This window comes from Copidosoma floridanum, unplaced genomic scaffold (genome assembly GCF_036245765.1).
Source record: "Copidosoma floridanum isolate Cflo_tuat_1 unplaced genomic scaffold, Cflo_Japanese_pri ptg000030l, whole genome shotgun sequence".
Taxonomy (NCBI): Eukaryota; Metazoa; Arthropoda; class Insecta; order Hymenoptera; family Encyrtidae; genus Copidosoma; species Copidosoma floridanum.
The window spans coordinates 10,713,999-10,725,780 of NW_028321907.1; the positions used below are offsets into that span (position 1 = coordinate 10,713,999).

The 11,782-nt window shown below is 34.1% G+C and overlaps 2 protein-coding genes across 2 annotated transcripts; one reads left to right on the plus strand and one right to left on the minus strand.

The window, feature by feature from the left end:
* Positions 1–120: 120 nt before the first annotated feature.
* Positions 121–5,244, minus strand: LOC106636809 (putative ATP-dependent RNA helicase DHX57). Its single transcript, XM_014349331.2, has 12 exons — positions 5,100–5,244; positions 4,611–4,764; positions 4,335–4,519; positions 3,797–4,245; positions 3,200–3,717; positions 2,822–3,132; positions 2,264–2,753; positions 1,804–2,189; positions 1,566–1,687; positions 1,170–1,492; positions 492–1,106; positions 121–415 (listed from the first exon to the last, which is right to left on the minus strand). Exons 1-12 carry the CDS (start codon positions 5,168–5,170, stop codon positions 269–271), a joined length of 3,771 nt encoding a protein of 1,256 aa, XP_014204817.2. The 5' UTR covers positions 5,171–5,244; the 3' UTR covers positions 121–268.
* Positions 5,245–5,376: 132 nt separating this feature from the next.
* On the plus strand, positions 5,377–7,374 carry Dak1 (cytidine/uridine monophosphate kinase Dak1). The gene is made up of 2 exons (XM_014349346.2): positions 5,377–6,261; positions 6,711–7,374. The coding sequence occupies exons 1-2, from the start codon at positions 5,758–5,760 to the stop codon at positions 6,984–6,986; spliced, it is 780 nt and encodes a 259-aa protein (XP_014204832.2). The 5' UTR covers positions 5,377–5,757; the 3' UTR covers positions 6,987–7,374.
* Positions 7,375–11,782: the final 4,408 nt, after the last annotated feature.

An 11,782-nucleotide genomic window follows, 5' to 3' on the forward strand; every position in this document is an offset into this window, starting at 1 on the left:
ACATGCGCAAAGATGATGCGCTTCGCGCTCGGTGGTGGACGGTGGGAGAGCAGAAACTTAAAATTGTTGGTTTGTTGGAGAAAAAGAAGATTGCAATCATTAGAAATTTAAATACAGATAATTAAGTGTTAAAAAAATATATTTAATATATATTCTCGATTTTTTTTCTTCGTTACAAAGTTAATAGAATTTTAAATTTTATATTACAAAAATTGCTACTTGTTCTATAAATTATCCGAATTATGTTCAACATTCACGCTCAAGTATATCAATGATTGAGAGAAACAATCGTAACAATAGTTTGAATGATTTTTCTCCCGTTAGGATGATTAACGAGGTTCAGTAGAGGATCTTCCATCTTCTGTTTCAGTAATTTGACTAATTCCACTCTCACGTGCTGCAGAAGTTGAGCAGTCTGTAAATAATCCAGAATCAAGAATAAACGTTAAATCAATGCAATATATGAAATTAATTAAAGACAATGGATGTACCCTGAGCGATTCAGTTGCAAACATAATCCAGCCGTCTCCGAGCGAAATGATGAAAGTCCCGTTGTGAAGTTCAATGTCGATACCGTAACCAGAGAACAGTACCAGCGCAAGCATGGGTACCATCGTCACCTCCTTGATGAATATTCTGCTTGTTTTCAATTTCTCTTGGTAAACCAAATAAGGACTAGAGTAATACCCTACAGTAAAATTAATGGAGGATGGGTGAATATTGACGAATCCACCATCTTTTGTCTGAAATCTCAATTCTTCAGGTTTAGGTTGACGTGGTATTGCTCCAGTTGACTGTATCTGGAACGTCTTTTCGGGTGTGAGTACTTTTACTAGATTAGGATATAAGGCAGCGCAAAGCAAGCCTTGCAGTAGATTGTAATTGTCATTGTTGACGTTTAGTTCAGAACCTGTCATCTCTAGTACTCTGTCCTGGCCTATCGGTCGTTTTTTCACATTAATAGGAACAAAACCAATGGAAACTAGTAGTTCCAAGAGTTGGTGTTTAACGTCTGCAATGGTTTGCAGGGCTCGTACAGATAGAAAATTCTCGTTGGCAAACGCTAGTCCTGCTTGATAGCCACGTTCACTAACCTCGAGCCATCTCTACAACGATAAAAATGAACTTAAGGCCTCATTATGAAATATCTTTGAAAATATAATACGCACTCTGTATGCCCTCAAAGTTGTCAACTGATCGGAATGGGCAACCATAAATTGCTTCTTTTTTGCGTAGACTTCCTGCTTCTTATCAAAAGGCGTAAGGAAGGGACTCTTGTGAGACAAACAGGCTGCAATGGTGAGAGCTGAATCTAAGCAACAGAAAATGGCACCGAAAAGTATCAGCTTGCCTATTTGAACGTTGATCGGTAGAGCGGCCAAGTGATGACCTAGCGGAGTTAGCATGATTTCAGGATCCAACGCGCCAACATCTTGTAGTCGTTTGATGGCTGTTGCTATGCTTTCTGTAGTTGGTGGCTCAATCATTCTTCCTAGCAGAAAAAGAAAAACAATTGTAGACAGCTCGGTGGATTTCAGTGAACAAATTAAAAACTAAATTGTTACCCAAGACTTCAAAAAGATCGATGTTTTCATTGTTGTGTAAAATTTTTATCCTTAGTAAAATTGAATCCAGAGATACTCTGAGGATCTCAGGAATGGGCTCCAGTAAAAAACTGTACTTATACCTAAAAAAATACAATGAATTGAAACGTTGAAGTTGTATGTTGAATGTGAGACACCAAGGTGCTCTCTTTTTTATAAAGGTTTGACACACATACCGACGTATGTTAAGAGTAATTACCTAAATGAGGTGTAAAGGTGAATACAGACACCGGGCATAACACGACCAGCACGACCCATCCGTTGTCTTGCGTTGGCCCTCGACACCCAACACGTTTCCAAGCTTTCCATATTTTTATCAGTATTAAAACGCGTTTCTTTCATTTTTCCAGTGTCGATGACGAAAACACAATCGTCTATCGTGACCGACGTTTCTGCTATGTTTGTGCTGAGTACGATTTTTCTGACGCCTACGGGGGGTTTTTTGAACACTAAACTTTGTTCCTCGCTCGAGAGAGTTGAGTGGAGCGGTATTATGATGAATTTAAGCGATTTTGGAGAGAGCAGCTTGTTGTCATTCAGAATTTCTTTTAGTGTCATTATTTCAGCAATACCGGGTAGAAACACCTAATTTAAAAACTCATTAGCAAAAAGCTATAGGACAATAGTTTCAAATTTATGAATTAGCAGAACCGTTTTACCAAAATAGATCCAGTTCTTGCATAATCGTGATCGCCATCCACAATCCACTCTAATACTTTCTCGATCAAATCGTAATTGATTTTTTCATGGTCTATGACGTATAGATACTTTTGAGACAGCTTTGAGTATGTTGAGTACCGAGCAATTATTTGTGGCAGGGTCAAATTTTCATCCATAATTGTATTTGTTGGAGGCACTTGTGCTAAGCTTGCGACGTCAGCCAAGTCAAGGTTGAGGTTTAAATTATCCCAGCCCCCTTTAAATTTTCTCGTATATTTTGAGTTTTCTTCGACAACAAACTTTGATTTTTCTAATATGTCCTCCAAAAATAATTGCTGTACCGGGAAAGTCCTCCCTGGAATATCTAATAATGGTATTTTTCCAAAATAGGCGGAAAACACGTCCGATTTTAATGTCGCACTCATGAGAATTACTTTTAAATTTCGCCTCTTACGAATCAATTTTTTTATCAGCATAAGCAGAAAATCACTGTAAAAATTCATTCACTTTTAGAAAAATTTATGTGCTGGCATTTAATCAACATCATATTAACGTACCTTTCTGCACTTCTTTCATGCACTTCGTCAACAATAATATGCGTGACAGACTTTAACTCTGAATCACTAGACATCCTTTGCAACAAAATACCAGTTGTACAAAAGGTGAGCCTTGTTTTACTGGAAACTTTATTCTCTAATCTTATTTGGTACCCAACGGTCTCTCCGATTTTTTCGATTCTTTCTGCAGCTACGCGTTTGGCAACTCCAACTGCACTTATCCGTCGTGGCTGAGTACATACTACGTTGACATGTTTTCTATCTTCTTCAGTCATATTAACGATCCAATCATCTAATATAAATTGCGGAACCTAAAAACCATCATCATTATTATCATCATTATCATCACTACAATAAAAACGAGCTCAATTTTAATACCTGTGTACTTTTACCACAACCAGTTTCGCCAGATACAATTGTGATCTGATTTTGATGAATAGTCTTTAATAATTCATCCATTTTTGACCAGGCAGGCAATTTTTTTCTATCTTCTTTCATTTTCAAGTATTGAGAGCTGTGCTGCTTGTCCATGAAGTTTTTTTTTATCTCCTGATTTTGTATAACGACATCCTCTGCCGTGTATCCATTACGATTATTTTTGATTGTATTGCCTTTCGTGTAATGCAAGGGACCAATATCTTCTGAAACAATGGACTTTGAAAATAAGGGTTCATCCTGATCTAAAAACTGTTCTTTATTTTCTTTCAAGTAAGCCTCGATTTCACTTCCAGTTTCCAACAGAGAAATGATGGAAAATATTATTGGTGTGCCGTCATTGCAAAGATCTAATGCCTCATTGTACAATCTCCTCCCAATTCTGAGACAGTTTATTGGTGAATACATACCATCATTTTTGTAGAAGAAAAAATAAGGAGGTTCATACGGATATTTGCAACCTGACATGGAATTTCATTTTAGTAAATTTTTTTTTTTTTTCATAACTGTATTTCATGGTTACGAAAATAACTCAATTACCTTCTGAAAATCTTACTTCTAAAGTAAAATAGGGGTCCCTCTTTGGTTTTGGAAGTTCTTCTAGCTTTGGCTTCTGATGACGAAATTTACACTTTATCCCATACCTACAATTGCCTGCCAAATACAGCCTACATATATCATTTAATTGCAACTTTGGTTTTGTCTTTACTACTTTTTCATCATCAGTCTCAACGAGATAATTTAACTTTACTTGAAATTCCCATACTTGATTTTTAATTTTTTCCGTAAATACGTCACTGTAAATAGATTCTAAAGCTTCTTTTTCATCATTTCTTTTTTCGCGCAAATCATTATCATCAACTCCTTCAATAAAATCTTTTTTCGGAAGATTCTCAATGCCATAATATTTACAAAAAAGTACTTCTAGAGCTTTACCCAAGTGACCTTGTGTATGTGATAATGCTTCAGCACAATGAGATGGATGGAAACTGTCAATCAGAGTTTGTATTTGCATTTCATGTTTTACTGGAAGTCTAATAAATTTAATGTAACGTTTTCTTAATGACAATTGACATACTTATAACTTTCTAATTTTGAGGTGGCAAATGTCTCTATTATTTGTTCCTGAGACTTGACAGTGTTGTCTCTTGATGAATAGTCAGTGAATCCTTTGATTACTAAATTACCTCTCTGCAGCCAATACTGTTTGCCTAAATTCGAATTTTTATTTTCAAATTCAGAAATATCTGCTAGTTTGTAATTCTAAAAAATAAATAGATAGTGAAAGATATTGATGAAAAAAAAAAAAAAAAAAAAAAAAAAAATGCATTTGTTAACGTTAATGATTACGTACTGGTCCGAAAACACTTCTTAAAACTTCGTAAAGCATTTTCTCTGACTCTGGGGACATCCTCAGGGTTTGCATCTCAACCTTTAGTCCTTTGTACTGTTTTTCAGGTTTCAGTTTTGAACTCGATGCATTTGTATTTTTTGGATTTGACTTTCTTCTATAACATTTATAAAACAATGAGTTTAGATTGTTAAACCTGCATTAAATCGTAGTATTAAAAATGTGCACTTCAGAAACTTCCCCAGATGTGCAATGACAAATTTTCAGCACATCAATGAAATATTTGGATTTTAAAATAAAAATAAAGACACTTGTTTCAACGAGTATATTCAATTGTTAAAATGACTGTGGACTCATCAAGTGTACAATTTTACTCTAATATAAGGTACTCAAGACTTGTAAAAATAAAAAAAATTTTCTGTCAATGAGTTAACCTATAAAATGAACAACTATAATATTAGATTGGATTGAAAAATTAAGCAACAAACTTACAAATTTGACACTGCGTTTGCTTTAGGCTCGAGAACTACATCTTCCATCAATTGAGCACTGTAATGATCCATGTTTCATCAAAAATTGAATTTGTGAAATACACGTATATGTATGAAGTAGAATATGATTATTGATGGTTATTTTGGTCACGTGAGGCCTGAAAAAAAAAGATCGAGTAGTAGCAGACTAGAGCAGACGACAGATGGACACACACACACACACACACACACACACACACAGAGAGGAGGGTATATAAATTTGCTCCCTCGTTGGTCGTTGCTTGTTGCTCTGAAAATCTCAACAAAAAAGTGCATTCCTTACATTTACGATAACATTTAAAGTACATAAATATATACATAAAAGAAATATTAATATGCGTAGAGCACGGCAGTGAATCAGTCGACATTCGACATTCAAGTCAAAAGTCGGAAGTCACGTTTGGGTTTAGACGTATAGTTGTACTTTGCTCTCAAGAGATCTCTCACACATCAGAGATGTAAAATCAATAAGCCGAAGCCGGAACAGTGTTATTAAGAGTAATCCTCAGAAAAATACGGACTCACCCACGCCCAGAGATAATACTTATTTACATGTGCATACACTATTATACCCAGCAGTGTTGATAAGTGAATGTGCATTTGTGTTTTCAATACGTCTTATGAACATACTATGTATGTACAAAACAAGTAAACAAGTACAAAACAAGTGTATATTGTATAGTGCAGTGTATAGATATATTAAATATCACGTGTGTCGCTCCCAAGTCTCGTCGCACACACGTTGCAGTATAATTAGGCAGTTTATGCTGAGCTGGGCTTCGCGGACGCTCGTAGCCGCGATGTCCACGATGACGAGGAAGCCCGAAGTGTTGTTCGTGCTCGGTGGCCCTGGAGCCGGCAAGGGTACCGTTTGCGGCAAAATCGTCAAGAAATACGGCTACGTGCATCTCTCGGCTGGTGATCTGCTGCGCGAGGAACGCGCCAAGCCCGGCTCCGAATTCGGGGAGCTCATCGAGAGTCACATAAGAAACGGCACGATTGTGCCCGTCGAAATCACCTGTAGCCTGCTGGATCGGGCTATGCAGAACTCGGAGGTATCCCACAACAAGTACCTCATCGACGGCTTTCCTAGGAATCAGGACAATTTAAAGGGATGGACTCAGGTGAGCTGGTGTTGCGTTGACTCCTAATTAGCGTGAGATTATACGGATCCATATGTTAAAAAAACTTGGAATTAATTTGGCGTAAGCATTCAGGTGCGTTTTTTTTGGATTATTTGCCGATTAATCGTGCCACGTATGGCTATTTAATAATAGTTTTTAATTTTTTGTACTTGTAATATTATTTGTTATTGAAAAACCGTGTTTTCAAATACCTCGTATGAATTCTCCTGTTTGTCAAGCTGTTTGCCGAGTATAGCAAGTACATGGATATGTATTAGTAAATAAGATATCCTTATCTTTAAGCAAAGTTGTCACGAGTAAAGAATAACTTTCCTTAGTTTTTGCGTTTCACTTAACACTTGTCCATCAGGCAAAAAAAAGGTGTTTCATTTAGTCAATGAGTTATTAAATGTATCACGTAAAATGATATTTAATTTTTTTCATTATAGGATATGGCAGAGAAAGTTGACTTGAAAGGAGTACTTTTCTTTGATGTAAGTGAAGAAGTATGTACGAAGCGTTGCCTTGGAAGAGGTGCCACCAGTGGACGGAGTGATGACAATTTGGAATCATTGAAGAAGAGGCATCATACCTATATCAATGATACAATGCCTATTGTTGATCATTACAAAAAGTTAGGACTTGTATATACCTTTAATGGTGAAAAATCACCAGGAGCAGTATTTAAAGCTGTAGAGCAAGTTTTGACGAAAATAGGCTGGTAATTTATGACACCAATTGTATTCTGTTTGTATAAATTTTAAAGAAAGTACACAAGTAATGCAGCAGTAATTATTGTTTTTAGATTTTTAGTCAAGTATAATGTGGCTTTTTTACGTTTTTTTTTTTTTTTTATTTTGTTAGCAAAGAGAGAACTCTGCTAGTTTTTGACATTCCTTATTATTGTGTGAAAATCTGTTGCAAATGTTGGATCAAGTTCTGATAATGTATTTTAAAAACTGGTATAAGTGCTTATTTTTTTAGTTGATTTCAACACTTTATTGTACGAATGATATTTCTATAAAGTCAATAATTTGTCTTTATAATTGTTGCAAAAAAAGTCGATTTGAGCTTTTGTAATCAAACAAATGTAATAAAACGAGCAAACAGTAATCAGAAGCGTATTTTATTCAGAAAACAGTTCAAGGTCAATTAGAGTACCAAGAAATACTTAGTACAAACAGTATAGTATATGCAACTCTTCAGTCACAGCATGTAAATAGTACAGATTGAAAAATCCTTACTTGTACGAATAACTGTATTATTTTATTATTATTTTTGTATAGTTGAAAATAACAGTTCATTAAACATCTGAACAATGATAAAAAAATTTTTTATTTGAAACCTTATCCCTTAATCGAAAGTATTTTTAGCTCATTGAGTAATTTTGCAATGTCTATATAAGTTTTTTTTATACATTTTACATGCAACGAAGGAAAGTTCATAATGAGTAGTTAATTTTTTAAAGATTTGTACCTACATACACAAGTTCATTGAAAATTTTTTTATTGATGTGTATATAAATATATATATATATATATATATCAATAATTTCCATCTAAAATTATTAGCAACAGTAGGTTAGAAAATTTTTTGCCTCAGAAGTTCTTACCGACTATCGATAAGACGATCACAATGATAAAGTAGATCTCTACAAACCATTCACACTTGGGGTGTTTTCCGCAATCGTCACCAGCAAGTATAGTTGAAGGTTGCGCTCTACGCTACCATCAGGTCAGTAAGTCAACTATACCTTGAATTAACTAACGCTCTGTTCCGTAATCTGGCCAGTTAAAATAGCAGACGACAGTCAACAGCGATTAAATCTTCACTTTTTTCTTGACTTTCACGTCGTTTGCTGTTTTAACTGGCCAGATTACGAAAAATAGCCCCAGTTTAATTCAAGGTAGTTGACTAACTGACCTGACAGTAACGTAGAGTACAAATTTAAATTACTTGGTGGTGACGATTGCGGCAAACACCCCAAGCGACGTTACCACCACGACCTACGTAACTTTACAGCCTCTGATTTTATCATTCTGGTAAAGAGAGCACGGTGTAAGATGTACGTGAATTTATGTGTAGTAATTAAAGAAATTACTACTAAGTAATGCCATATGGTCGATTTTATTAAACCATATGAATATCTCTATTTTTAGAGGTCGACTTTTGAGTAAAAAATAGATTGTAAACTTGCCGCAAACAGCACAAACTACGTCAACTTTTTATTATCTATCTGTAAGATTAGTTGCGGCTGGTTTGTAATTATCAAAGTGACTTTGCTGTAAATAGCAATAGTTATTTGGATCAGCGCCATCTAGCGGTCTTTATTTTTTGGCCAAAAGTGGCTCCTAAAATTCTCAATCAGAGCATTCAGGATTAGAGCCATTTAGTCAATTATAAACCAGCCGCAACTCATGTTGAAGCTATAAAATGAAAAAATAACAATACATGTGTTTTTGGCGGCAAGTTAACAATCTATTTTCTACCAAAATTAGACCTCCTATGTATTTATACTTTTAAAGATAAATTTTTCAGTAAAAAATAGATTTTTAACTTGCCGCCAAAAACACATATATCGTTATTTTTTTATTTAATAGCTTCATCATGAGTTGCGGCTGGTTTATAAGTAATTAAATGGCTCTAGGGCTAAGCTGCCTAAAGCTCTCCTTCAGAATTTCAGAAGCAATTTTTGGCCAAAAAAATCACTACCGCTAGATGGCGCTGATCCAAAATAATTATTACTTCTTATATTAGAGCCGTTTAATCAATTATAAACCAGCCGCAACGAATCTTATAGATAGATAATAAAAAGTTAACATTTTTTGTGCTACTTGCGGCAAGTTTACAATATGTCTTTTACCTGTAAATAGACCCTGAAAAGTATAAATATTCCACTTATCTTATACGGCTCATAAAATCTACCATATTTACAAAATTAAAATACTTTAGACCTTTAATCATTAACTCGCGGAAGCACTGCCCTTTAACTTTCTAGTTTAAATAAACAGCTAACTTATATAATATGTACATACCAAGATTTGTGTTACAGAAATCTTGAACAATGATTAAATAGATACGTAAAGTAATAAGTCCAAAAGAGACAACTAAAGAAAAAAAGTTTAAAAAAGAAGTTCAGTTGCACAGGAAGAGTCTCCTAAAAATGGAGCATTGGATCTCACTTAATTTAGATTGCTTTACAATTTATCTTTTACCTAAAAATCGACCTCCAAAACTATCAATATTCTACTTATCTTATATGGCTCATAAAATCGACAATATTTATAAAATTACAATACTCTTGACCTTTTACCATTAACTAATGAAAGAACAGCCCTTTAACTTTATAGTTCCAATAAACAGTTAACTTATATAATATGTACATAACAAAATTTGTGTTACAGAAATCGTAAATCACGATCAAATATACACGTAAATTAATCAGTCGAAAAGAGACAACTGAAGAAAAAAGGTCTTAAAAAGAAGCAGCCACACGAAGAGTCTCCTAGGAATGGAGCATCGGATCTCACTAATTGAAAAATACATTTATTACAGAGATGTAAATTTTAAGTGTTATAAGTAAACAAAGAACCCAACCTTCTGTGATTAAGTGAGATCCAATGCTCCATTCTTGTATGAGACTTTTCGTGTGACTGTGCTTCTTTTTCAGGCCTTTTTTCTTCGGTTGTCTCTTTAATGGACTGATTAATTTGTGCTTACATGAGTTAATGGTAAAAAGCCAAGAGTATTGTAATTTTGTAAATATTGTCGATTTTATGAGCCATATAAGATATGTAGAATATTGATGTAGAAACTTGCCGCATGTAGCATTAAAAATGTTAACTATTTATTGTCTATTTATAAGAGTATTTGCGGCTGGTTTATAATTGATTAAACGGCTCTAATATAAGAAGTAATAATTATTTTGGATCAGCGCCATCTAGCGGTAGTGATTTTTTTGGCCAAAAATTGCTTCTGAAATTCTGAAGGAGAGCTTTAGGCAGCTTAGCCCTAGAGCCATTTAATTACTTATAAACCAGCCGCAACTCATGATGAAGCTATAAAATAAAAAAATAACGATACATGTGTTTTTGGCGGCAAGTTAACAATCTATTTTTTACTGAAAAATTTATCTTTAAAAGTATAAATACATAGGAGGTCTAATTTTGGTAGAAAATAGATTGTTAACTTGCCGCCAAAAACACATGTATTGTTATTTTTTCATTTTATAGCTTCATCATGAGTTGCGGCTGGTTTATAAGTAATTAAATGGCTCTAGGGCTAAGCTGCCTAAAGCTCTCCTTCAGAATTTCAGAAGCAATTTTTGGCCAAAAAAATCACTACCGCTAGATGGCGCTGATCCAAAATAATTATTACTTCTTATATTAGAGCCGTTTAATCAATTATAAACCAGCCGCAACGAATCTTATAGATAGATAATAAAAAGTTAACATTTTTTGTGCTACTTGCGGCAAGTTTACAATATGTCTTTTACCTGTAAATAGACCCTGAAAAGTATAAATATTCCACTTATCTTATACGGCTCATAAAATCTACCATATTTACAAAATTAAAATACTTTAGACCTTTAATCATTAACTCGCGGAAGCACTGCCCTTTAACTTTCTAGTTTAAATAAACAGCTAACTTATATAATATGTACATACCAAGATTTGTGTTACAGAAATCTTGAACAATGATTAAATAGATACGTAAAGTAATAAGTCCAAAAGAGACAACTAAAGAAAAAAAGTTTAAAAAAGAAGTTCAGTTGCACAGGAAGAGTCTCCTAAAAATGGAGCATTGGATCTCACTTAATTTAGATTGCTTTACAATTTATCTTTTACCTAAAAATCGACCTCCAAAACTATCAATATTCTACTTATCTTATATGGCTCATAAAATCGACAATATTTATAAAATTACAATACTCTTGACCTTTTACCATTAACTAATGAAAGAACAGCCCTTTAACTTTATAGTTCCAATAAACAGTTAACTTATATAATATGTACATAACAAAATTTGTGTTACAGAAATCGTAAATCACGATCAAATATACACGTAAATTAATCAGTCGAAAAGAGACAACTGAAGAAAAAAGGTCTTAAAAAGAAGCAGCCACACGAAGAGTCTCCTAGGAATGGAGCATGGGATATCACTAATTGAAAAATACATTTATTACAGAGATGTAAATTTTAAGTGTTATAAGTAAACAAAGAACCCAACCTTCTGTGATCAAGTGAGATCCAATGCTCCATTCTTGTATGAGACTTTTCGTGTGACTGTGCTTCTTTTTCAGGCCTTTTTTATTCGGTTGTCTCTTTAATGGACTGATTAATTTGTGCTTACATGAGTTAATGGTAAAAAGCCAAGAGTATTGTAATTTTGTAAATATTGTCGATTTTATGAGCCATATAAGATATGTAGAATATTGATGTAGAAACTTGCCGCATGTAGCATTAATAATGTTAACTATTTATCGTCTATTTATAAGAGTATTTGCGGCTGGTTTATAATT

Coding starts and splice junctions, on each gene's coding strand:
- Dak1 (XM_014349346.2), top strand. CDS start 5,758: ATGAACATACTATGTATGTACAAAACAAGTAAACAAGTACAAAACAAG. Junction 6,262..6,710: donor ATTTAAAGGGATGGACTCAG/GTGAGCTGGTGT, acceptor TTTTCATTATAG/GATATGGCAGAGAAAGTTGA.
- LOC106636809 (XM_014349331.2), bottom strand. CDS start 5,170: ATGGATCATTACAGTGCTCAATTGATGGAAGATGTAGTTCTCGAGCCT. Junction 4,520..4,610: donor TAAGAAGTGTTTTCGGACCA/GTACGTAATCAT, acceptor TTTATTTTTTAG/AATTACAAACTAGCAGATAT. Junction 4,246..4,334: donor TCAAAATTAGAAAGTTATAA/GTATGTCAATTG, acceptor TCTGATTGACAG/TTTCCATCCATCTCATTGTG.